The sequence below is a fragment of the Oryx dammah genome, unplaced genomic scaffold (assembly GCF_014754425.2).
Source record: "Oryx dammah isolate SB20612 unplaced genomic scaffold, SCBI_Odam_1.1 HiC_scaffold_10, whole genome shotgun sequence".
In the NCBI taxonomy this organism is placed as follows: domain Eukaryota; kingdom Metazoa; phylum Chordata; class Mammalia; order Artiodactyla; family Bovidae; genus Oryx; species Oryx dammah.
Genome location: NW_024070194.1, coordinates 43,455,962 through 43,482,459, shown reverse-complemented (window position 1 = coordinate 43,482,459; position 26,498 = coordinate 43,455,962). Strand labels below are relative to the sequence as shown.

The window sequence follows — 26,498 nt, the reverse complement described above, 5'->3', positions numbered from 1 at the left end:
TGTTCTTTGCTTGTATGCTGAAATCACAATGGTTACTATCTCAGGATGCATTTTTGCCTACAAAATGAGACGCCATCAGTTTGTGTTTTGCCACTGTTTTTTCACTTAAAATATTTGTGAACACTTTAAAAAAATTGTGTAAATAAAAATCATCATTTATACCATCTCAGAGTGTGAACACTTTTATACCATATGCTTGTGTAACAAAGTTATTAATAATGATTGTGGAATATTCCATTCCATTGTGTTACTATTCCATATCCCAAATCCTTGCTACTGGACATCTGGGTTACATCCATTTGAAAGGTGTTTTCACATCATCTTTGATAGTTCTTAAATTCACAGATGTGGAACTACGATCACTGCCTACTTTTAAGGCTTTTGAAGTGAACTGTCATGCTGTCAGCGGGGGAGGTGGGTGTCCTGAAGACCCTGATGGAGCCTTGCTCTGTCATGTTCATGGGGGTGCCACTCTTCAGAGAATGGATGTGGGGGGTGGGGAGGGGATTCTGTGCTGATGGATGCTAGTGGGCAGTGCTCCAGCAGAGACCTTGGAAAGCTTGTCCTCAAGCACATGGGGCCCAAACTTGTGACATCATTTCCTCCTGAACTACAGGCAGGGTTGGCCAGCAAGCAGTCTGGACTCAGACAAGTTGATTCTAAGATCTGTAATCATGTAGGGGCTTGGATGGTAAGGGAGGTCATAAGCCACGAACTAAAAGACAGTCTCTTTCAACAAATGGAGAGCAAAGGAGAGTCAGTCCATTTCTCTGCAGCTCCATCTACATACTGATAAGTCCTCAGCATTTAATTTTTCTCTATTCTATACACTGGACGTACATAAAACAATCTCGGGTTTATCTGAAATGTTTTTGTTTGTTCTCCTTAAAGTCCAAGCTTTTTCCTTTGAAGTTGCTTACGGGTCATGGGTCCTCAACAGCTCCTTGTGGAGTAGAGAGATGCCTGGTGACTACGTGACGGATGGAGGTGTGAGCCCAGGTGACCTTTAGCTGTAAACACTCATCAGATTTCACAGCTTCCAAAATGTTAGCACCGCAGAGAGCCTGGGAGGATGCAGACGCTGTGTCTGGCCTTATTAGAGCCAGGCTTTTGAAATGATAATTAGCAACATCAACAGCACTTCATGTCCAGGAGCGGCAGGACCAGTGCACAGAGGAGCAGGTAGTCCAGAGCACATGGACAGAAAATCAACCATTTCCTCTTCCTCACTAGAATCCGTGTTTTTTTTTTTTTTCCTTATTAGGACTAGACCAGAATAGCTTCGTTTCCTTGTGTTGTCACATTAAAAAGCCAAAGAAACATGACTGTTACTTTTACTTTATCTTTCGGTGGGGAGGGGCACTAACATTGAAAGGGGGAGCGTTCTTTAATGTGTGCATATGTTCATTATACTATTTACATCTTTGCCAGCTTCACAGCACACAGATCCTAGTTGCGAGGTGGTCTCTACTTTTCCTGTGTGTATGCTCAGTTGTGTCCAGCTCTTCGAGACGCCAAGGACTGTAGCCCACCAGGCTCCTCTGACCATGGGATTCTCCAGGCAACAATACTGGAGTGGGCTCCATGCCCTCCTCCAGGGGATCTTCCTGACCCAGGGATCGAATCCATGTCTCATGTCTCTTGCATTGGCAGGTGGATTCTTTACCACTAGTGCCATCTGGGAAGCCATACTTTTCCTAGGAATGGGTTAAGCAGAAACCCTGACTTGACAGCAGGGAGATAAATTGATACCAGAAATTAATAGAAACATCCTGATAGGAAGTTGAGGGACAAGATATGTTCTTATTTGCTATCTGACTGATACACGGGATCTCAAAGCTAAAGAACCCCCAGCTTATTTCTGTTCTTTTAAAGAACCCTGAAAACATCCTTACTGTAAAATAAGTGGGTACCCTTTTAGATGTCAAGAACAGTCCCCCAGGGAGCTATTTCCATTGTACCTCATGCAATTAAAGTACATTAACTTAATGTGGTCCACGGGAGAAGGGAATGACAAACCACTTCAGTATTCTTGCCTTGAGAACCCCATGAACAGCATGAAAAGGCAAAATGATAGGATACTGAAAGAGGAACTTCCCAGGTCGGTAGGTGCCTAATATGCTACTGGAGATCAGTGGAGAAATAACTCCAGAAAGAATGAAGGGATGGACCCAAAGCAAAAGACTCATTGAAAAAGACCCTCATTGATGTTGGGAGGGATTGGGGACAGGAGGAGAAGGGGACGACAGAGGATGAGATGGCTGGATGGCATCACCGACTCATGGACGTGAGTTTGGGTGAACTCCAGGAGTTGGTGATGGACAGGGAGGCCTGGCATGCTGCAATTCATGGGGTCTCAAAGAGTCAGACATGACTGAGCGACTGAACTGAACTGAACACTCAACAAACTAGCCACAATCACAAGACACCAATGTTGTCACTCAATAGGAAGGAGCATGGAATAACTCAACCTACACTGAAAAAGATGAGTCTGGAACCCAAGTGACTGCTCATTTCCTACTGGATGGTGGGAGGGAGGGGGCACTGAATGCCCGAGCCCCTTCAGGAAACAACCCCCCCCCCCGCCCCCACCCCAGAATTCCCTTCCTCTGAAGAAAAAGCAGCACAACGACAATTGGGAAACGATGTAGGTGGGGAAGGATAGTCTGAGGAATAACAAATGCAGGTTTTTCTCTCTAAGGAGATGCTCAGTGATGCTTCTGAAGGGAATACAATAGGAACAGAAGCTGTTTTAATTTTTAAGTGAGTTTTAAAAAACTCAAGATTAAAGAAGCAGTTTATTGAAGACTTCCAAGCACCTGTTATGCGCCCAGCATGACACGGGCCCCAGGCTGAGATGTTTTTGGAAGCCCTTGTTTCCCCAGATCAAACACGGGTCAGAGCTCATCTTCAGAATTGATTCTAAAATCATTCAGAAGAGAGGTCCACTGAGATCTGACCTGCTTTGGAGAACGAGGCTCAGGGTCAGGGAACCCCTGATTACAGCTCCCGGGTCTTAACCTAGCCCATGGGATCCAAACCACACTGCAGCTTGATGTGGACTGGCGCCTGCCCCTCAGCAGAACCAGAGGCTTTGCAGAAACATGACGAGAACCAGCGTCCACTGGCTGAAAAGTTCTTAACCAAGAGCAGAGATTAGAGGACTACTTCTTCATGTAGTAAACATGTAAGTTTACTCCTCAGGATAAAACTACCAAAGGTATAAACCGCCAGGTCCCTGCAGGGGTGTCACTCCTGCCACCTTATCTGGCACCCCTCCCCGCCAGCACACACAAAGACACAGGAACAAGGAGGTTTGATACACTTTCACTTACCACTGTCGGGAGTCCAGATTTTTTAGCTCTCTCAACAATTTTGAATTTTTCTTCAACAGATGGAAGTTCTTCCTATACAGAAGAAGGGTTAAGAGAAAAGTCATGTAATCACAGATCAATTCTGCCCTTCCCAATCAATGTATAAACCTACTGATTCAGTCACCCATCTATCCATCCACCCCTCCACAACCACTCCATTCACCAAAGATTTGCAGCCGAAACCTAAAGAAGGAACTTCATTCTGAAGATGTTCAAAGGCGTCACAATTGCACTTGCCTCCCGTGATTGTCTGGGGACACTGGCTGGCTGTGGTCACTGAGTGTGTGAGCCTATCCGGCTATCACCACTCTTACCTCTGTCATGAGACTCTTTTCTCACGTCTGCAGCTCAAACCCACCCCATCTTCAGTCTCCTCCACTGCCCCTCACTTCCTGATGGACTGGCTGTCCTTCCTGAGGTCCTGAGTCACACTGTCTTTTATCAGTCATAACAAGTCTTCCTCCCTCACCAGAGCTAGGGAGAAACTGTGGCGTATTCATCTCTGTAATCCACTGGCATCTTTTATGAAGGCAGAAGCAACAATGGGCAGAGTACTAATTAAAACACACACACAGAGTAAATGCTTGATACCCCTTAAAATACACAACAGATGTTTGGAATTTAATCTGTGCATCAGTAGAGGACAATTAGTTTTGTTTTTAGTTTTAATTTAGGGTCTTCCCTGGTAGCTCAGCTGGTAAAGAATGTGCCTGCAATGTAGGTGACCCTGGTTCAATTCCTGGGTTGGGAATATCTGTTGGAGAAAGGATAGGCTACCCACTGCAGTATTCTGGCCTGGAGAATTCCATGGACTGTATAGTACATGGGGTTGCAAAGCATCAGACATGACTTTTTAGCAGCAGAAAATAAGCTACGTGTGTGTGCTAAGTTGCTTCAGTCATATCTGACTCTTTGTAATCCTATGGCCTGTAACCCACCAGGCTCCTCTGTCCATGGGATTCTCCAAGCGAGAATACTGGAGTGGGTAGGCACGCCCTCCTCCAGGTATTAATGCTGAAACAGAGAAAAATCTCCATTTTCTGTTCTCTTTTTCCCAAACCCTAAACTGAGAACAGTCGCACACACACAAAACAACAAGACAATTGAAGGTCTAGAGAGGGTTGTTACCTTCTGTCCCAAGAATTCATTCCCAAGTCATCGAGCAGCAGCCTACAGAAGTAGAAGGCTCCCCGGGGCTCCACAGGGGACGGCGGCTCCTGGCTGACGACCCTCATGGCCACATCTGAGTTGCACCTCTGGACATACTCGTCTTCCTGTGTGCTCTGGCGCAGCAGGACCTTGGTGATCTCCTTCTCCTGGTCCCAGTTCATGCCACAGGGGGGTGGGGAAGGCTCATTCAGACGGAGCTGGGACGGCAAAAGGCATTCGGGACTCGTGTGGCCAAGGTTTTCAAGTAATTTGTCGAGGACATCCTCTCCCTCCTCAGTCTGAGAAGGAGCCCTCTGAGGTCTAGGGGTTGGGGGTCGCCAGCCCGAGATGAGGAATGAGGGGCTTCTGCCCTTGGGGGCTAAGTGGCCTTCCAGGGGTCCGTAGAGCACCTTCCCGTCCCACGAGTACTTCCCTGAGATGTCCCTCACGATCACTCTCACGTCCGAGGGGGCGCCCACTGGCAACCCACTGGCAGGACCCGTCGCAGGCGTCTGCAGGTAGGAGATGAGGGTGCTGTCGTTGAACACAAACAGCTGCAGGCTGGGGCTCCTGAACACGTCTGGGGAGAGCTCTGTGGCGTCAGCGTGCGCATTGTCGTGGTGCTCACCCACCAGGCTGTGCAGCACGGCGGGGCCCCCGCAGAGCGGGAAGTGGCCCAGGTGGTTGACCAGGTGCGCCATCACCATGCGCGCGGTCAGCGGGATCAGCCCCAGGCTCCTTCTCCTCCTCTCTGCTGACAGTGAGATGGGGACATGGGGACACAGCGGAGAAGGAAAGTGAGAAGGGGCCACCACCGGACCGCGACCCATCCCCAGCAAGGAGGAAGCTATTTTTTTTTTTAAGTCTGGGGATTATTTTTTTCCACCTGTTTTTCTTCTTTGGACATTCATTCTACTTGAATTTACAAGCACAATTTAAAGCTAAAAGAACCAATTTATAGGAAGGTCTCATTCTGAAAGGGACATTTAAAAATGTTCAGGTACAGCTATAAACCAGAGACAGATCCTTTAGCACTGACAGCTCTAAGAGCTTGGGAAGTTTGACATCTGCCCTTGGAGAGCAGGGCAGCTTGGAGGGCTGGGGACCAGGGCTGGGGAGGTGGCCTCGCTCCCTTTGTTGGGTAAAGGGAGACACCGATAAGGGGATGAATCAAGCCTGGGATGGCCTACATATATTTGAAGCAATTTGCTTTAGGATTATTGAGACTATTTATGTTTTGTTGTTAGGGCATTTTAAATATTTAACAGAATCTGATATATTAATAATTCATGGAATTACTTAGAAAGCTTTCACTGAATTTGTAGTTGATTAAATGCCCAGGAGCAACTAATTTATAAAATGTTTAAGACTTCAGATGTATAGAAGGACTTTGACAATAGCAATCAAAGGGGCTGTGTGAAATGCTTGCGATATGATGGGGAAGCAGGCAAAATCCACAAGTAAGGGCTGAAACGATTACTGAAGCCTCAAAGCAGTACAGAAATCTTAATCCACCACGTTTACAAAATAACTGTGCGTCAATTTAAGAACAGGTCAAAATGAAAACTTTTAATTAAAAAAAAATCACTAGATACTTAAATAAACTAAGTTTTCTAATTTGGGCTTAAAGGCTTAATAAATTCTTAAGAAATACTTGGTTTTTAAATTCATGACATGAAAAACCAAATATTAAAAGTTATCACTAAGTATAAATATGCTTTCGTGTGCTAAACATCCTCCCCCTTAGACATTAGAAATCTAATTGACTTATTTATAAAATATCAATTTTATGACGTAAAAATCCTGGAAACAATCAAATCCTAGCATCTAGGAAATTGTGCATGATGACTGAAATAGTCCTAACTTCTTTAGAACTTCTTAATATTTTAGGGGGGGGGGACAAGAAATCATCTGTATTTAACAATGCAAAATAAAATTTCATTTAAAACCCCAGGTTTCTTAGAAGCAGAGGAGGTCATCTGCATGTGTCTCTGAGATGAAATGTTTCTTCTGGACCCTCTGACCTGTGGACAATTTCCATACAGCTGAGAAATTTAAAGCACCTCGACTCATTCCCTTAGACTCACAGTGATGAATGCCTCTGCTTTTGTGTACATATTAACTTTTTCAAAAGTTACAGATGCTTTTTATTCATGCTTATCATCCCATATGAATACACATCCATCAGAAATGTTAATGCCTCTATAGCAGAGCTGCAGCCAGCTGGGGGCTCAGGAGTCCGTAATGTCAGACATTGCATTACGATGACACAGGAGCACAGGCTTCAACACTAACAAGAAAAGTCCAACTGGAACCAGGCCCACAGCAGAAAACAACTGGAAAAGCAACCCTCTCTACTTTTACTTATGTAGGTCGTACTTATAATCTGAGATAAATACAGATCTGTATTTTAATGAACATGCTTGAATTCTGCAAGGGGAAATTAACCTAGAGTCACATTACTCGTCATAAACAATGACTCACCCCAAATATCTTTGGTACCGAAAAGTAAGGAAAGAGAATATTTGTGGAGTAAGAACTGGTTCTCCCTGGCAGACTTCACCTGCATCAACTGCCCAGGGCTGCCCTGAAAAATCAAGAGGAAATCTAGACCCCATTAATGAAGAAACAAGCTTGTGACTCCTGCAGGCTATGCAAAATCATATTCCATATATTTATTTCATTTTTCTAAATTTAGAGAGGAAATATAAAAGCAGTAATTTTAGACTGTCCTTTAACTTCCTTTCTTTCTTTCTTTCTTTCTTTTAAAGCTCCTCCCTTCTCTTCTTTTTTAAGCAATTAGGTTTTAAAGATGAGAAGAGTGAGCAGGTGTTGTACCACTGATGGCTCCTCTTCGAGCCGAGCCAACAGTCACTTTGGCTGTAAGGTGGCTGGATCTCTCACTTGTAACTCTGTTTGAAAGTGGTCATTACATCAAATGGTCTATGAAAGAATCATTTTAAAATGATAGACAAAAATATAACACTGCTTATCAGAAACTATCTAGCTGGAAACAGCTTGGTTATAAGCGATGAATTAGCGACACTGAATGGTTCTTCGTCCATTTCCCTCACTCTGCCCTCACTCTTTTCCCTTGGAGGATGTTTTTACCTTCAAGGTTCGTTCTCAGCCCTAGGTTTTTAACTTGCAAGGCCCATAAAATTATCATGGATGATCTAACGCTCTATATCTACATTCTTTTTAACTTTTACTTTTTGAGACTGAAGAGTCACCTTTACTTGCAAGAAATAACACGGAGAAATTTCAAACATCCTTCACCCAAATGATAAACATCTTAAGCGGCAACAGGACAATATCAGCATGGTCACCAAGACCGTGCATCACTGTTCAGAGTTTACTAGTTTCACAGGCACTCAAGTGTGTGTGTGTCTGTGTGATTCTATGCAATGTTATCATACATACAGATAACTCTCCCCCACATTCTGACTATATTCCAAAGCGTAGAGATGGGCTCCCATCATTTTGGGGAGAAGCGTGGTGGAGGAGGACATGCATAGCCTACATCACCCACATCTACGACAGGCCCTCTGCTGGGAGCAGAACCATCCTGCCTCCGTCTGTCTTGGTGACCCCCAGCTGGGCCCTCTCCATCAGCTCCTTGCAAAGGCTGCCCTTCCTCTCAAGTCTGACTTAGGCGCTTCTCCATGGGAAACCCGTACAGGGCTTCCAGGCCACACATGATGAGTCCTTCTGCCTGATTCCTATCTCCCCATGAGATGAAAAACTCCTTGGGGACAGAAAGTGGACTGTGTGTGGGGATTTGTGCCTCCCACAGGTCCTCGAGCATATAAAACTCAACTCAGATGGGAGAAGAAAGGGGAGGACAGAGAAAGAGGAAACGAGGAAGGAAGGACTTGATATCACAGAGCCTGCAAAAACCCAGATTGTAACCACTAGCTTCTTAGAAAATAATACAGCATGTACTCACAAACGGCTACCAATTTCCCTTCTGCTGCCCACAGCAATGAATAGCCTGAAGAGCCTTACCCTCTTCAACAGTGAGCAGGTTGCCCAGTTCTGCTGATGAATGAAATTGGACCGGCTCAGAATTCTTCACGTTCGCCAGCGGCAGGAAGGGGTCGTAATCCGAGGACGACAGGTCCGCCAGGGTCAAGGTGTAGCGGCTCTGCTGGTTGTACGTGCTTGAGCCACAGATGCAGCAGTGCAGAACCTGCGTGCACAGGAGGGAGCGTGTGCTGGGAATGCCACCCACCGCCTGCCCCCTGACGGGCTGTCAAATGACAGCAGCCCTTGGGAGGCAGGATTCCTGCTTGATAATTCCTGAGAACATCAAATCCTTTCCATCCTAAAACACCTTCTTGCTATGAACATGCTTATCTCACTCCTGTTGTATCAATGGCAAAAGGAAAGCAAAAGTCAGCAAGCGTGCTTTTTGGCACTCTATGTGGTCACACACGCCTGGTGCTGCTCCTGTCCATGGAAGCACGAGAGAGGTGACAACGAGGCACGCGATGGGCCATGGGTGCCCCACCACCCACAGTGGCAATCAGAATGAAAGCCATCAGCAGAAACTGCTGACCTAGTGCATAAATGTTCATGGATTTGAATTTGTATAACTCATGACACTAGGACTTGGAAGGGCCAATCTGATACGCTTTTTAAAAGGTATAACTGATGAAGTAAATCTAACACAAATTCTAAAAGTATCCTTACTTTCTCAAGATGAGTTTCCTGAAAGCTCACTGGTTGTTTACAAACTGCCAATGACCGAAGCTGACGCTGTGCCCACAACCGTCTTGAGGATGTCAATGTGTATAGGTGAGCTAATCGCTATACTAAAGTTTCCTTTCTGATCATAAATGTAAAAAATTGAGTTTTAAGAAGATGAAGGTGATGCTTTTAAAAACTAAGGAAAGACTGCTTTTAGATGATGAGCTCTGAGGTTGGGCTGGATGTGTCTCGATTCAGTTCCTTCCAATTGTGTTGCCTCCTGGGGACTGGAGGAGGCTGGCGGTAACTGCAACTTTCGTCCATGGCTACAAAGGATCAAGACCAGCAGGGGACGCCCACCCGAATAATGCCCTCTTCCTAGCCAAAGAACAGTACAGGAAAATGAGGGTAGCGCCCTCGTTAATATAAAAAATTTGAGCTTCTGTCATCGAAAGCTAATTTCTATTAGTCAGATGCCATAAATGTATGAAATACAAATGATTAATAAAACCACAACATGATAAAACTGCCTACCTAGCAGAGACAAACTGTCAGCCAGGGTGTGGAACAGCTGCAGTTCTCAGCACAGTCACCCTGGAAAATTACTGTGTGCTTACTCCTAACGCACAACACACGAGTTCCAGCAACTCCATCACTAGGTGTACATCCAACAGAAAGGCACACATATGCGAACCAGAAGGACACACTGGGCGATTCTGTACAGTATAAAGTCCAACAGCCAAAAACAAGTGTCTGCTGTGACAAGACAGTGGTCACCCCTGGGTCTGTGTGGGGGCTACACACATGGGGGCTCCTGGAATGCCAAGATGCTCTGTTTCTAGAGTTGGGAGCCCATTTCACAGGTGTGCCCACTTGGTGAAACTCCAAAATTCACTTAGAATTGATGGATGCAGTTTTTTGGATGCATAGGATACTTCAGTGGAAAAAGTTTCCTTAAAAAAAAATAAAGGATTATCCAGTAAATTTATGTATCACATTAACTATAAAAGTGATTTTTATGTTGGTGAAGCAATTCTGAGAGATGTTTTAAGAAAAGGAATGCTAAACATGAATTTAAATGACTGCAGCTACTTTAGTGGCTTAAGCCAAGCCTCGTCTAGGTTTATAAGTCATAGTGAGGACAGAAACATCTGCTTCATCTGAACATAGTTACTAAAATCTTTGACCAATCAAGAAACCATTTAAAAGTACAAAATACTTTTCTAGCAGAATTTCAACCATGGTTAAGCAGCTTTTTTGGCTTTAACTGAATGCATTTTAAAATAAGGCAACAAAGCAATCTGTTAATGACTTAAGAAATCTTCTTCATTTTTTGATGTGGGCCATTTTTTTAAAAAAAGTCTTTACTGAATTTGTTATATTGCTATAAAATGTGTTATATTTGTTTTATGGGTTTGTTTGTTTCTTTGGCCCCTAAGGCAGGAGGCATCTTAGCTCCCCAGAACAGGGATTGAACCTGCACCCCCTGCATTGAGAGGCAAAGTCTTAACCACTGGACTGCCAGGGAAATGGCTAGAAAATTTTTTAAAATTATTTTTAAGTTTAATTGCTACAAAAATAAGCAAAGGAATTGCCCCTACCTCACAGTAATTGGAGAAGGCAATGGCACCCCACTCCAGTACTCTTGCCTGGAAAAATCCCATGGATGGAGGAGCCTGGTAGGCTGCAGTCCATGGGGTCGCCAAGAGTCAGACACGACTGAGTGACTTCACTTTCACTTTTCACTTTCATGTATTGGAGAAGGAAATGGCAACCCACTCCAGTGTTCTTGCCTGGAGAATCCCAGGGACGGGGGAGCCTGGTGGGCTGCTGTCTATGGGGTCGCACAGAGTCAGACACGACTGAAGTGACTTAGCAGCAGCAGCACAGTAATTATTCAATGGTTTGTATGTGTGCGTGCTAAGTCATTTTAGTCATGTCCAACTCTTTGTGACCCCATGGACTGTGGCCCGCCAGGCTCCTCTGTCCATGGGATTCTCCAGACAAAGAATATTGGAGCGGGTTGCCATACTCTCCTCCAGGGGATCTTCTTGACCCAGGGATTGAATCTGTATCTCTTAGGTCCCCTGCACTGGCAGGCGAGTTCTTTACCATTAGTGGCACTTGGGGAGCCCTATTCAATGGACACACAAGTAATGGATGGATATAATAGACAGATAGATAAGGCTTCCATAGGGAGGGCTGTAAGGCCTGTTTGGAAGGATAGTACTAAGGGTCCAGAGTAAACACCACACCTAGTCAGTGGTAGGGGGTGAAATTCCAATGTCTTAGGTATTATAAAAATGATGCCGATTAATTTGATGTAATATACTGTATTGCCTTAATTTATTTCTGAAGATCTTTGAAAGCAAAGAGAAGATTGGGATTTTGTATTTTTTCTTCCTCTGATAAAGAGATTTTGGCTAACTAAGGCTGTAGATATTCCTACAAGAAAGATTCTTTTCAAAACGAAGCAGGTATGGACCATGTTCCATAAACACTGGGGGAGTCTGAGCAAACTGCAGTTGTTTAATGCTGACAGTCAGGTAAAATGCCTGCACTGTGCCTGGGATAATCACTGCCTGTCTGCTAAGATGTTTCAGTCGTGTCTGACTCTTTGTGACCCTATGGACTGTAGCTCGCCAGGCTCCTCTGTCCATGTGATTCTCCAGGCAAGAATACTGGAGCAAGTAGCCATGCCCTCCTCCAGGGGATCTTCCTGACCCAGGGATCGAATCCAGGTCTCCTGCACTGCAGGCAGATTCTTTACTGTCTGAGCCACCAGGGAAGCCCAGGTCATCATGGCTTCTCTGTAATTATAATTATTCTGTGAACACTCCTGAAGTCATTCACTTCTTTTAAAATGTTGAAGCCCCATAAATCCTTGTCCAAAGGGCACAAATAAGTACAGGAATGCCTAAGAAGGGCCAACTCATTAGAAAAGACCCTGATGCTGGGAAAGACTGAAGACAGGAGGAGAAGCAGACAACAGAGGAAGAGATGGTAGGATGGCATCACCAACTCGATGGACATGAGTTTGAGCAAACTCCAGGAGTTGGTGAAGGACAGGGAAGCCTGGCGTGCTGCAGTCAGTGGGGTCACAAAGAGTCGGACATGACTGAGCAACTGAACAACAGCAACCTGTTTGGAGGACTGTCTGAGGCTCCAGGTCAGACCTTGTACCCCAAGGCCCAGGGTGGCGGGGGGACTCACCCTGTAGATGTAATCCAGCAAGGGGGCCCGGGCCGGGGGCTGCTCGTCCAGGGCCGCCGTGGACACGGGGTGGAGGAGGGTGCCCGCTGGCAGCGCCATGCACCAGTCCAGGAGGCAGAGCAACAGGGACACAAGGAACTGGAGGAGGAAGCAGACCAGAGCCTCAGCCTGCAGCCTCGCAGACTCCACCACTGTGTCATTATAGGAAACAGAACCTTCCAGCACCACAGCCATTTTTCAGGGACACAGGGGTGAAGGAGGCTTTCACAGAGACAGGCCAGGGCCAGTACGAACAGGGGAGGTTATAAAGCCCTGCGTGTGACAGCATCTGCCACTTGAGTCATGTCTTTAAAAAACAAATCCTAGGGAGAACCTAGCAGATGGGCCACTTACCTTCTTGTCTGTCTCCACCGAGGAATACTCTGCACTTGGTAACAGAAAAGCGATTGTGGCCACGAGGATCTGCAGAGAAGACAAATTCCCGATCAGACAGACCACGGTACGGTCCTGGGAGCCGCCAGGTAAGAGGTCCGGGATGGCCTTGCCACCACACCCAGCCAGGGGGCCAGCTCCTGGAGGAAGGTGACAGAGGCCAAGAGTCACCTCGGTGATCAGCATGGCCTGAAGACCAGAGGGGGTGATGGCCACAACTGTCTCCCCACTCTGCTTGGGGGGAGATCAGGGCCCAGAGGAAGGAGTGGTTCTGTCTGTGGTCACACCATTTCTAGCATCAGCCTCCACCCTTCTGGTAATGAAAGCAATGAATACTTCCAAAGGTAATTATGAACATGCACCCATTTACTTTTCTTACAACACACCCCAGGTCTCCACTGGAGAAGGCAATGGCAACCCATTCCAGTACTCTTGCCTGGAAAATCCCATGGACGGAGGAGCCTGGTAAGCTGCAGTCCATGGGGTCGCTAAGAGTCCGACAGGACTGATTGACTTCCCTTTCACTTTTCACTTTCATGCACTGGAGATGGAAATGGCAACCCACTCCAGTGTTCTTGCCTGGAGAATCCCAGGGACAGGGGAGCCTGGCGGGCTGCCGTCTATGGGGTCACACAGTCAGACACGGCTGAAGTGACTTAGCAGCAGCAGCAGGTCTCCACTGACCTGTGGTGCTGGGCTAAGTGAGTGAAAGTTGCTCAGTTGTGTCCAACTCTTTGTGATCCCATGGAGTGTATAGTCTATGGGATTCTCCAGGCCAGAATACTGGAGTGGGTAGCCTTTCCCTTCTCCAGGGGATCTTCCCAACCCAGGGATCAAACCCAGGTCTTTCGCCTTCCAGGCAGATTTTTTATCAGCTGAGCCACGGTAGTAGCATCTATTTCACTCTCAAAGGCATTCCCATTTAGGTGATAAATTACACGGTTGTTCTAAAGCCTAACTTTACATATGGCAGCATCTCACATTCCTAAAATCCAAAGCTCTGTTTCACTCTGGGTCCCCTGAGGTCGAAGATCACCTGTGATTTCTGATGTATCTGAGAGAACAAAGTGACCTCATTGGTGACATTTGTTCAGGGTTAAGAAAAAGTAAATCACCTTACTTCCTCTCTCCACTGGGTGTGTATGGAACAAGGGTTTGTTCAAAGAAGGGATGAGCCTTAGCACCCAGCTCCTTCAGGGTGAGTGCATCTACTTCCTGCAAGATAGCACCCTCTCATGCCACTGACCTCCAGGGTGTCATTGTTGAAGGCATTCTTCCTGTTCCTTCTGCCCCTCTCCTCCACCAATGACCCACTCCCCCCACCCCACCCCAAGGGTACGACAGTGGTAAGCTCATTACAGCTGGGCAATCATGCTGGTGGCAGAACGCACAGCCCAGGCCTTCACTCTGGGAAAGCCCCCCTCCCCCAGCCCCCGCACACAGGGCATCACGACCAGCTGCCTACTCCTTGTTGGCACCATCCAAATTACTCTGGATGAATGAAGCCCAGTCGACAAAAGGTCTCTTTGTTGTGGTCGTGTCTGCCTTTCAAACTCCCAAAGTGTGAGCCTGCCCTGGAACACTGGTGGCTTCTTACTCGGTGCCTGAAATCGCAGCTGAGAAGAGCCAGCGTAATTTACTCTGAAAATGGGTGACTCACATGGCAGTTTAACAGTCGGTGCTCCAACAATTATTGGAGAATCTAGAATTCATTAAATATCAAATGTAATAAAAAGAGGAAACGCTGCTGTTTGAGCATTATGGCGGAAGAAAAGACTTACTTCTGCAATTTTCCGAGGCAGGGAGGTTTCAAACATCTGAAGTTTTTCCCAGTAGGAGACTAGCAGCTGAAGCACGTCACAGGCTACCTGGGCCACAATTTTGTTAGGAAACTAGAAAAGGAAACAAAACCCCACACTAAATAACCTCACTTCACATGTGCGGCATTCCTAAAGAAGGACATGACCAGGATTTCTTTTCATTTCCCTCTGGGGGCCCATGTCCTTGTTCTGCATTAAATATCTGAAAAATGTATCTTATCACCAGTTTGTACATGGTAACCACCCTGGTAACTGCCTTCTGTCTACACAGAGTTGTGTTAATCTACATAACACTCTGCAGAAACGTTTAATCATTTGGAAATTAAAACCATAAATTCAACTGTCTTATCCAGATCACACAAACGATAGTTTTGACGACTGGAGGAAATGGAAATTTAGTATGTTATTGAGTAGCCCCGGTGTGCTGAACCTCTTACAAGAATTTTTCTCATTTTCACCTTGATAACTCTTCATTAACAACTCCATAAGGTGGATGTTATCTTCATTTTACACTTGGAGAAACAAGGATTGATCAAAAGACTTTCCATCCTATGAAATTAAGCTTAACCTGCACAGATAGCATTCTAAGAAATGTGAAAAATGTGGAACTAGGAGGACGTAATTCAAAGTTATGGCAAATTCAATTACTGAGTCTGTTTTCAGTGTCTGGCAGGTGTCCACAGTTCTCTGGATGTCTCAGTCTCTCAGGAGATGGCAGGGTGAAGGGGCAGTTCCCGCAGGGCCCATGCACTGGGGGTGTGTGGGAGGCATGAGGACCCCCACTGCTCCTTCCCTGGTCAGACCTTGGGCCACACTGTAGCCACACCCCATGGGCCAGGACAGAAGTTTCGTCACTAAATCTGTGTCCTGTCCAGGGAGACCTTTGGATTTGCCTCTCAGCTACTTCCATGCCAGGGCCCGGCTGCACAAAGCAGATATCAGCTGACCAGAGGGCCACAGAAATAACCAGAGAAGTCAAGCACCTCAGTGACAAAGCACAGGATGAGAAGGGAAAGGTGACTAGTTCAGCTTCTGCACAACAGGTACTGACTGCCCTCTCCTGACAGGCACAAGGAAACTTGGTTGAGAGCACCTGGCCCCAAGGGGCTCCATGGCCTCCTCTGGCCACCCAGGCCTCCCGCCACCTGACCATCATGGCCTCTGTCCACTCCTCAGACACTCTGGCTTATTTCTGCCCAGGGCCTTTGCACCTGCTCCTTGGGCTTGCTCTGTCCAGACACTGGGCCCTCAGGTCTGCATTCGGCAGGTGCTGCCATGCCTTGCAGGTCTCAGCCAGAGATGTCATCTCCCCACGAGGCCACGAGGCCCACCCCCTCCAGCTCTTCTGCTTCCTCTTCCTCCCCTGCTGAAACGTCTACACGGCCTTAAGGGCTAAAAGCCAATTCTTTCTGTGTGTTTGCTAGTTCTGTGTGTTTATCTTCCTGCATCCTGTTCTCCATCATATTCCTAATGCCCCGTGCAATGGAACATGGGGAGAGTGGGCCCCGGGGCAGCCCCGTTGCCTCTCACTAGGCAAGTCACACGGTAGAAACACGAGGTAGGCGCGGCTCTGTCATCTCAGCCAGAGACAGACAAGGTGACGATGGTGAAATGAGGGACACAGCAGACAAGATGAGCTAAGAACACAGAGAGGTGTGAGAGAAGGGGGGTGGACAGCACAGAGAAGCCGCTGAGGGGTGCTCTGCTGAGCGGAGCAGGGACAAGCGGGACAGTTTCCTTCCAGGCAGCAGGCCCAGGATGCCAGGCACTAAGGCTACAGGGGCCTTCGAGGGGGATGGTGTCACCAGCAGGCGGAGGGCAATAGGACATGAGGATGAAATACATCTCTGACCCTCTCATCAGCACATGATCACAGGTGCCAGCCCTGGGCCAGTTTCCCCAAAGCTCAGGCGGCGGATGGCCAGAAGGCAGCCACCTGGGGGGAAGCAGCCATTGGCAGCCCCGCCCGGGACCCTCACAGAATGTTCCACGTGGCTTTCAGAGAAAGAATTTTTGCATCAAAACCAGGCCTGGGGAAATAGGGATGGTGCTAATTCAACCTACAAAAGGTTGACTATCTGAGACACTCGATGTCAAATACACATGATGAACTGGAAGTACCTTCAAAGTAACACCAATGACGTTGACAGCCTCTTGCAGCTGAGGGTGGCTCGTGCCCTGTGCCAGCTCCTCACAGATCCAGATCCCGAGGGAGCAGATGGCAATGCACCTTTTGGAAAAGACGGAAAAGGAAGAAATCCCTTGTGAAGAGATGCATTTTCTTGGTATTTGTCAATGACAAGATATTTTAAACCTTGTTTACAAAGTCACAAAAGTTGTAGCTACATTAACAAAAGGTCTTCTTGAGAAAAAAAGATAAGGTACCCTCAACAGACTGGTTTTCTGGTTAGTAATTAAATACTTAATGAAATACATGGTGTATTTTCTGTGAACTGTCACAGCACATGTACTACTTATTTTTGCTGAAACTAATTTTTATATCACATTTTATTGTTTCAGCATATTTTTGAGGAAGAATCAAAAACATGAATCTTAAAAAATTGTTGGAAATTGAGTTTATAATTGCTTTCCATACAGTAAAATACACAACACCTGCCACAAACAGGAGACAAATCCTGTATCTCATTTTAAAGAATACCTGAGTACAACTTTCAAAGTTAAGTTTCACTGTTACTTCTTTTAAACAATGTGTTAAGACACTATATTCTTTAAGTTGCATAGTCCTTTAAAAAATTACCTTTTCCAATTATAAACAAGATTGGGCAATAATTCTCTTTGGAATTGATACGGGCCACTCTCTTGGGTGCCCAGGAGGCCGACAACTCTTTCAGGGCTTCCCTGGTGGTTCAGAGGTTAAAGCGTCTGCCTATAATGTGGGAGACCTGGGTTTGATCCCTGGGTCGGGAAGATCCCCTGGAGAAGGAAATGGCAACCCATTCTTGCCTGGAGAATCCCATGGGCAGAGTTGGACACGAGCGACTTCACTTTCACTTTTACTATCTTTTACAATGAACAAAAAGTCATATTTCTCTTAGTGTTTCCTGAAGGCACATATATGAAATTTAAATGCTTGTGCCAACCCTCCCCCCACCAACCTGCTCACTTTCTGAACAAAAAGGGGCTCCAAACCTTTATTTGGAACCAGAAGCTTGCTGTAATGTGTGTTTGCTGCTCTCTGTAGTAAAAGGCCACACCCAGTGCCAATCAAATCGGACACAGGGCCTGGCCTTGCATACTGAGTGCTCTTGTGTGCTCAAAATAATTCAGCAATTAAAATCCATCTATTCTGAGGTTTTAAAACCACTGCACTTCACTAGCTTCTCACCTCTTCTGATCAGAATGGACTAAGTACGTCAGAACAAATGAATTAAAATGCCCCTTGACAAACATGTCACCTTCTACCACTGGGTAAAAGCTGTGCTTTCCCACTGGTTACAAGGTGTGTGCTGGGCCTTTCTTATTTCTCAGGTGCCAGCGTTAGACAGGAGCTCCACGCTTTCCTGACGGTCTAGAACTGTCTACATTTCTTTCTCCTCTTGCCTAATTCCTACACCTATTCTCAGTCTAGAATCTGTACTTTGCATCTCACTCTGTAGCCTTCCCCAGGTAGTGTACATTCTACCCCAAGCCTCTTTACCCTCCCTCGGCCTAACTCAGACTCTGATTGTTCAACTCCCTACAACCTGTACAACTTGGAATTATGCCCCACATCATATTTCTACCATTTTAAGAGCTGTTCTTCCTCTGCATGCATGTGTATATATATATATGTGTGTGTGTATTCTTTTTTTTTAATGACCCATTAACCTACTTGTTAAATGTAATTTGATAAGAGCAGAGCTCTCTCATTTCTAGGAACATCTGCATTTCTCTGTAACTATTAGCCTTGCACCATGGAGAACACAGTGACCCGTAAAATGGTTTTATAACCTAAGCAACACTCACCTGCCTTGAGTTCTAAGCCACACTCATTTCAAACAGCTCTTTCTGATCTTTTCTTGCTTTGAGATCCATCATTTAACATCCTCATTTAGCATCTTCTTATTCTTCTACACTCGTAGTGACTCCGCATGTTCTCTGTATCCTGAGGATGTCCTTTGTGATTGTGAAGGTTTGTCTACCAAGACTTTTTTAAGCTAACGGCAGTATCATCTTACTCACAATCTGTATTCCAATACACTCTCTTAATACTGTTGCTGTCATGCCATCTCATCCCACTCCAATTTATATAATGAAACTCCTTACTATTTTTCTTAACCTTTCTGAATTACTATCACCCATAATTACAACTATATTCTCTCTTAATTCTCCTCTGTTTATTTGAAATCTTGCTCATATTTTTAGTCTGCTTCCTTCTCTACATTTATATGGCTCTAATTTCACTGCCTAACTCCTTTTACACACAACTAAGAAAGAGGAGATCCAACCAGTCCATTCTGAAGGAGATCAACCCTGGGATTTCCTTGGAAGGAATGATGCTAAAGCTGAAACTCCAGTATTTTGGCCACCTCATATGATGAGTTGACTCATTGGAAAAGACTCTGATGCTGGGGGGGATTGGGGGCAGGAGGAGAAGGGGATGACTGAGGATGAGATGGCTGGATGGCATCACTGACTCGATGGACGTGAGTGTGAGTGAACTCCGGGAGTTGGTGATGGACAGGGAGGCCTGGCGTGCTGCAATTCATGGGGTCGCAAAGAGTCGGACACAACTGAGCGACTGAACTGAACTGAACTGAACTGAACTGAAGAAAGACTGGAGATGGCAAGAGTGAATATCGACATTTTAGGAATCAGTGAACTAAAATGGACTAGAATGGTTGAATTTAACTCAGATGACCATTATATCTACTACTGTGGGCAAGAATCCCTTAGAAGAAATGGAGTAGCCATGCTGCTGCTGCTGCTAAGTCGCTTCAGTTGTGTCCGACTCTCTGCGACCCCACAGATAGCAGCCCACCAGGCTCCCCCGTCACTGGGATTCTCCAGGCAAGAACACTGGAGTGGGTTGCCACTTCCTTCTCCAATGCATGAAAGTGAAAAGTGAAAGTGAAGTCGCTCAGTCGTGTCTGACTCTAGCGACCCCATGGACTGCAGCCTACCAGGCTCCTCCGTCCATGGGATTTTCCAGGCAAAAGTACTGGAGTGGGGTGCCAACAGTCAACAAAACGGCCCGAAATGCAGTACTTGGATGCAATGTCAAAAACGACAGAATGATCTCTGTTTGCTTCCAAGGTAAACCATTCAACATCACAGTAATCCAAGTCTATGGCCCAACCAGTAATGCTGAAGAAGCTGAAGTTGAAAAGTTCTATGAAGACCTACAAGATCTTCTAGAACTAACACCCCAAAAAGATGTCCTTTTCATTATAGGGGACTACAATGCAGAAGTATTAAGTCAAGCGATACCTGGAGTAACAGGCAAATTTGATCTTGGAGTACAAAATGAAGCAGGGCAAAGGCTAACAGGGTTTTGCCAAGAGAACGCACTGGTCATAGCAAACACCCTTTTCCAACAACACAAGAGAAGACTCTACACGTGGACATCACCAGATGGCCAACACCAAAATCAGATTGATTATATGCTTTGCATCCAAAGATGGAGAAGCTCTATACAGTCAGTAAAAACAAGACTGGGAGCTGACTGTGACTCAGATCATGAACTCCTTATTGCCAAATTCAGACTTAAATTGAAGAAAGCAGAGAAAACCATTAGACCATTCAGGTTTGACCTAAATCAAATCCCTTATGATTATACAATGGAAGTGGGAAACAGATTCAAGGGATTAGATCTGATAGAGTGCCTGAAGAACTATGGACGGAGGTTCATGACATTGTACAGGAGGCAGTGATCAAGACCATCTCCAAGAAAAGCAAATGCAAAAAGGCAAAATGGTTGTCTGAGAAGGCCTTACAAATAGCTGAGAAAAGAAGAGAAGCAAAAGGCAAAGGAGAAAAGGAAAGATATACCCTTTTGAATGGAGAGAGAATTTGAATTCCAGAGAATAGCAAGGAGAGGTAAGAAAGCCTTCTTCAGTGATCAATAGAAAGAAACAGAGGAAAACAATAGTATGGGAAAGACTAGAGATCTCTTCAAGAAAATTAGAGATACCAAAGAAACATTTCATGCAAAGATGGGCACAATAAAGGACAGAAATGATATGGACCTCACAGAAGCAGAAAGTATTAAGAAGAGGAGGCAAGAATACACAGAAGAACTAAACAAAAAAGATCTTCATGACCCAGATAACCATGATGGTGTGATCAGTCACCTAGAGCCAGACATCCTGGAATGTGAAGTCAAGTGGGCCTTAGGAAGTTTCACTACAAACAAAGCTAGTGGAGGTGAAGGAATTCCAGTTGAGCTATTTCAAATCCTAAAAGCTGATGCTGTGAAAGTGCTGCACTCAATATGCCAGCAAATTTGAAAAACTCAGCAGTGGCCACAGGACTGGAAAGGGTCAGTTTTCATTTCAATCCCAAAGAAAAATAATGCCAAAGAATGTTTAAACTACTGCACAATTGCACTCATCTCACATGCTAGAAAGCAATACTCAAAATTCTCCAAGCCAGGCTTCAACAGTACAAGAACCATGAGCTTCCAGATGTTCAAGATGGATTTAGAAAAGGCAGAGGAACCAGAGATCAAATTGCCAACATCCGTCAGATCATCAAAAAAGCAGAAGAGTTCCAGAAAAACATCTACTTCTGCTTTATTGAGTATGCCAAAACCTTTGACTGTGTGAATCACAACAAACTGTGGAAAATTTTTCAAAAGATGGGAATACCAGACCACCTGACCTGCCTCCTGAGAAATCTGTATGCAGGTCAGGAAGCAACAATTAGAACCAGACATGGAATAACAGACTGGTTCCAAATTGGGAAAGGTGTACGTCAAGGCTGTATATTATCATCCTGCTCATTTAACTTATATGCAGAGTAGATCAATTGAAATGCTGGGCTGGATGAAGCACAAGCTGGCATCAAGACTGCCGGGAGAAATATCAATAATCTCAGATATGCAGATGACAATAACCTCATGGCAGAAAGTGAAGAAGAACTAAAGAGCCTCTTGATGAAAGTGAATGAGGAGAGTGAAAAAGTTGGCTTAAGACTCAACATTCAGAAAATGAAGATCACAGCATCCAGTCCCATTACTCATGGCAAATAGATGGGGAAAAAATGGAAACAGTGAGATACTTTATTTTGGGGGCTCCAAAATCACTGCAGATGGTAACTACAGCCATGAAATTAAAAGACACTTGCTCCTTGGAAGACAAGCTATGACCAACCTAGACAGCATGTTAAAAAGCAGAGACATTACTTTGCCAACAAAGGTCCATCTAATCAAAGCTATGGTTTTTCCAGTACTCATGTATGGATGTGAGAGTTGGACTATAAAGAAAGCTGAGCACTGAAGAATTGATGCTTTTGAACTGTAGTGTTGGAGAAGACTCTTGAGAGTCCCTTGGACTGCAAGGAGATCCAGGCAGTCAATGCTAAAGGAAATCAGTCCTGAATATTCATTGAAAGGACTGATGCTGAAGCTAAGGCTCCAATACTCTGGCCACCTAATGTGAAGAACTGACTCATTTGAAAAGACCCTGATGCTGGGAAAGACTGAAGGCGAGAGGAGAAGGGGATGATAGAAGATGAGATGGTTGTATGGCATTACCAATTTGATGGACGTGAGTTTGAGTAAGCTCTGCTAGTTGGTGATGGACAGGGAAGCCTGGCATGCTGCAGTCCATGGGGTTGCAAAGAGTAGGACACGACTGAGTGACTGAACTGAACTGAAGAAAAGATTGACCATATTATTCACATTTCTTTTCCACACTTAGCTTGATAGAAATTTGCCTTTCTATACTAAAGGGAGAGAGGGAAAATGGTATTGTCAAGACTTGTTGAAGGTTTGAATGTAGCAGGTACAGGAGAAATCAAGGATTTTCCCAAGCTTCTGGGCAGATGATGGTGACAAATACTGAGATGAAGCCTGAGACAGTGAGGCTCTGGTGAAGACAGCAGACTCAAGGCTTCAATTATGGCTGTGTTCAGTTTAGATGTATTGGGACATTCAAGTTGAGGTTCAAGCAGGCAGTTTCATATATAAACCTGAATATATAAGAGGCTAGAAGAAGGAGCCAGAAAAATAAATTCAGTATCATCGGCAAGCAGATGGTGAATGATGTTGGTGAATGACGTTGCTGAATGTCTCCCAGGGCACAAAACCATTGCCGAGTAAGAATCACTACCCTATACATATATTGTTTTTATAAGATTTGGTTTATCTTTCCATTTTCTTCCATGTTAAAAATATCAGGGAATATACCCACATATTGACAATCTTGCTTTTTATTACACAGCAGGTGGCATAATCTTCTGTACTTTACACTTTTCACTTAATAATGGCACCTCTTTAAAAAAGTAATAAATGATTCCCCCCACATAATTTGTACTGTAGTTCTTAGTCTAAAAGTAAAGTGGAAAGACAGCATTTTTTAACACTGAGTTCGCATGAATGTGTATCTTAAAATTCACCTTTCCTGCAACATTTACCTTGCACACTCACTCGGCTCCTCTGTGGCATTCTTCAGTAAGATACTTATGAGGCAGTGCTAAAAACACAAAATGAAGGAAAGTAAAAACCTTGCTTAGTAGTTGACTTCCCACATGTTCTGTCCATGTTTTAAGGCAGTCTGGGGCCACTGAAGGACTGAGGTGGGCAGAGCCCCCAATCAAGGAAACCTGGGTAAGGACACAGAGGGCCTGGGGAAGCAGCATGCTGGTCTCAGAGTGGGGAGGGGCTCCCTGGGATCTAAAGCCCACTAAAGAAGAGCGTTTCTGTGTGTACACGACAAAAACTGAGCAGAGCAAATGATTCTTCCTGGGCTTCCCCGGTGGCTCAGAGGTAAAGATTCTGCCTGGAATGCAAGAGATCAGGTTTGATCCCTAGGTCAGCAAGATCCCCTGGAGGGGGACATGGCAACCCACTCCAGCATTCTTGCCTAGAGAGTCCCATGGACAGAGGAGCCCGGAGCGCAGTAGTCCATGGCATCGCAAAGAGTTGGACGTGGCTAAAAGTGACTGAGCATGCACACACGCATAGGAAAAAAAAAAAAATCTCAGTTTTCTTTTTACCTGGATTATACACTGTACACTGAATTACATATTATTCATGGGTACTATAGATACACAAATTGACTGATTGATTTGAAAGCCATCTTTGATTGCCCCAAAGTCAGCTGAGGAAAAAAATCAGCTTTATTCTCCAAGGAATAATTTAGAACTTCAAATATTAGTAGTATTTAATCAGGCCAATAATGGGATTGAATATTTCAATTATTTCTTATAAATTCATTTGATGCACAAATGCAACCTAATTAAACTAATAAAATTATTACAAAGAATGGTTCATTACAAAATTATGATCCACAGGGATGATAAACAGATCTAAGGAAAAATACCACAGAACCTAGCCGTCAGTTACAACTGTAGCACACTCTATTAAATGAGCATCTAGCTCATTTAATCCCACAAAACTAATGTTCTAAAAAAAACCCAACTATAAGAGGTAGGCATGACTGAGAGACTTCACTTTCACTTTTCACTTTCATGCATTGGAGAAGGAAATGGCAACCCACTCCAGTATTCTTGCCTGGAGAATCCCAGGGACAGAGGAGCCTAGTGGGCTGCCATCTATGGGGGTCACACAGAGTCGGACACGACTGAAGTGACTTAGCAGTAGCAGCAGCAGCAGCAAAGGACTGAGCAAAACTTTCAGGGATAAGCAGCACAGAGCTTAATAATGGAAGAGGGAACCACAGAGCCACACAGCTCGAGTGAGAAGATGCTAACCTGAGATTCCATTATGGCATCACGTACCTTGACATCTTCTGCTCCTGTGGCGACTTCAGCAACTTCAGGTACCGGCTGCCACAGGGGGATCTCGCGGTAGGTGTTCGGAAAGCAGACCAGAGACCCGAGAATGGTGAGGGCTTCCGAACGAGGTGCCTGCACACAGTAAAGGGGAATAAGACACACACTGGCGTTTTTGTTAGAAACGTTAGATAAGCGACAACATGTTTTACTTTTCCATGACTTCGAGACAGCTCTGCTGGGGCAATGGTCTCAGGGATGAAGTCACTATATGTTTACTGTTTTACTGCATGTTTTAAATACAAAGATTTTAAATGACTAACAGCAAAATGTTCAGATTTGCTGAAGTTGGTCAGGGAGCTCACAGCTTCTTGTTACACAACCTCCAGAAGCCAAGGCTCACACCAGTCACCATCCAGGCCTGGTCTCACCTGACCCCTCATGGCAGGGGATGTGGCCAACAGCTCCTGTGCTCCAGAGAGCCCTTCCATCAGTCAGACACCTTAGTGGATTGCAGAGGGGGCCTGACAGTCCCTGTGCTCAATCCCCTCATTTCTCAGGATCTGGACTCTGGGGTGCTGAGCCCAGTTCTTGGCCGTCTCCCTTCCTACACCTACACTCACTTCCCCAGGACATCCAGACCTGAGGCTTTAAATGCCTCCTCCATGTGGCTAACTCTTCACCACCACCTCTCTGTAGCCCAGGCTTCCTTCCTGAGTCCACATCTGTAGACTTGACAATGTGTCTGCCATCTCTGCTCAGGGTCCAGAAGGCATCTCACCCCAATGGGCTCGCCCTCGCCATGGGGTCCTGTGACTGCATGATGCCCCCTGCCTCCAGCACTGCCCTCTCCTCTGCTGCTCTTACTTTCCCCTATTTTCATGTTAACAAAATTTCTAAATGTAAAAGTGGAAAAAATGTGATATCCATGGACCCAACTCTTGCCTCATTTATTTCCTTTTCATTTTTTCATTTCAATATTTAATATTTGTTTAAAACTTTCCACTTTTGAGACTTCCCTAGTGGTCCAGTGGTTAAGAATCTGCCTTCCACATAGAAGGAACATACGTCAACATAATAAAAGCCAAAATTATGATAAATCCAAAGCAAACATTATCCTCAATGGTGAAAAATGGAAAGCAGTTCCCCTAAGGTCAGGAGCAAGACAAGGGTGCCCACTCTCCCCACTACTATTCAACATAGCTTTGGAATTTTTAGCCACAGCAATCAGAGAAGAAAAAGAAATAAAAGGAATCCAGATGGAAAAGTAAAACTCTCACTGTTTGCAGATGACATGATCCTTTACATAGAAAACCCTAAAGAAACCACCAGAAAATTACTAAAGCTAATCAACGAACATAGTAAAGTTACAGGATATAAAATTAATACACAGACATCCCTTGCATTCCTAAACACTAACAATGAGAAAACAGAGAAATTAAGGAAACAATCCCATCCACCATTGCAATGAAAAGAATAAAATACTTAGGAATAAATTTACCTAAAGAAACAAAAGACCTATATATAGAAAACTATAAAACACTGATGAAAGATATCAAAGATGACACAAATAGATGGAAAAATATACCATGTTCATACATCAGAAGAATTCAATATAGTGAAAATGAGTATACTACCCAGAGCAATCTATAGATTCAATGCAATCCCTATCAAGCTACCAACAGTATTTTTCATAGAACTAGAACAAATAATTTCACAGTTTGTATGGAAACACAAAAAACCTCAAATAGCCAAAGCAATCTTGAGAAAGAAGAATGGAACTGGAGGAATCAACCTGCCTGACCTCAGACTATACTACAAGGCTACAGTCATCAAGACAGTACGGTACTGACACAAAGACAAAAATATGGATCAATGGAAGAAAACAGAAAGCCCAGAGATAAATCCACGCACCTATGGA

General features: G+C 44.9%; 1 protein-coding gene across 3 annotated transcripts in view; it reads right to left on the bottom strand.

The window, feature by feature from the left end:
* Positions 1-26,498, bottom strand: part of RALGAPA2 (Ral GTPase activating protein catalytic subunit alpha 2) — a 273,021-nt gene that overhangs the window by 99,610 nt on the left and 146,913 nt on the right. For 2 of the 3 annotated variants that reach the window (XR_005722352.1, XM_040247960.1), the window contains 9 exons: positions 24,584-24,712; positions 23,258-23,316; positions 16,802-16,910; positions 14,642-14,752; positions 12,822-12,890; positions 12,429-12,566; positions 8,532-8,715; positions 4,503-5,277; positions 3,336-3,407 (listed from right to left, as the gene is read on the bottom strand). Coding sequence is in view for 1 of the 3 variants with exons in the window: in XM_040247960.1 (XP_040103894.1) it covers positions 3,336-3,407; positions 4,503-5,277; positions 8,532-8,715; positions 12,429-12,566; positions 12,822-12,890; positions 14,642-14,752; positions 16,802-16,910; positions 23,258-23,316; positions 24,584-24,712 (1,646 nt within the window). In the remaining 2 variants the exon portion in view is untranslated. The remainder of the gene's footprint in view (positions 1-3,335; positions 3,408-4,502; positions 5,278-8,531; positions 8,716-12,428; positions 12,567-12,821; positions 12,891-14,641; positions 14,753-16,801; positions 16,911-23,257; positions 23,317-24,583; positions 24,713-26,498) is intronic. The other variant, XR_005722353.1, reaches the window with a different exon arrangement.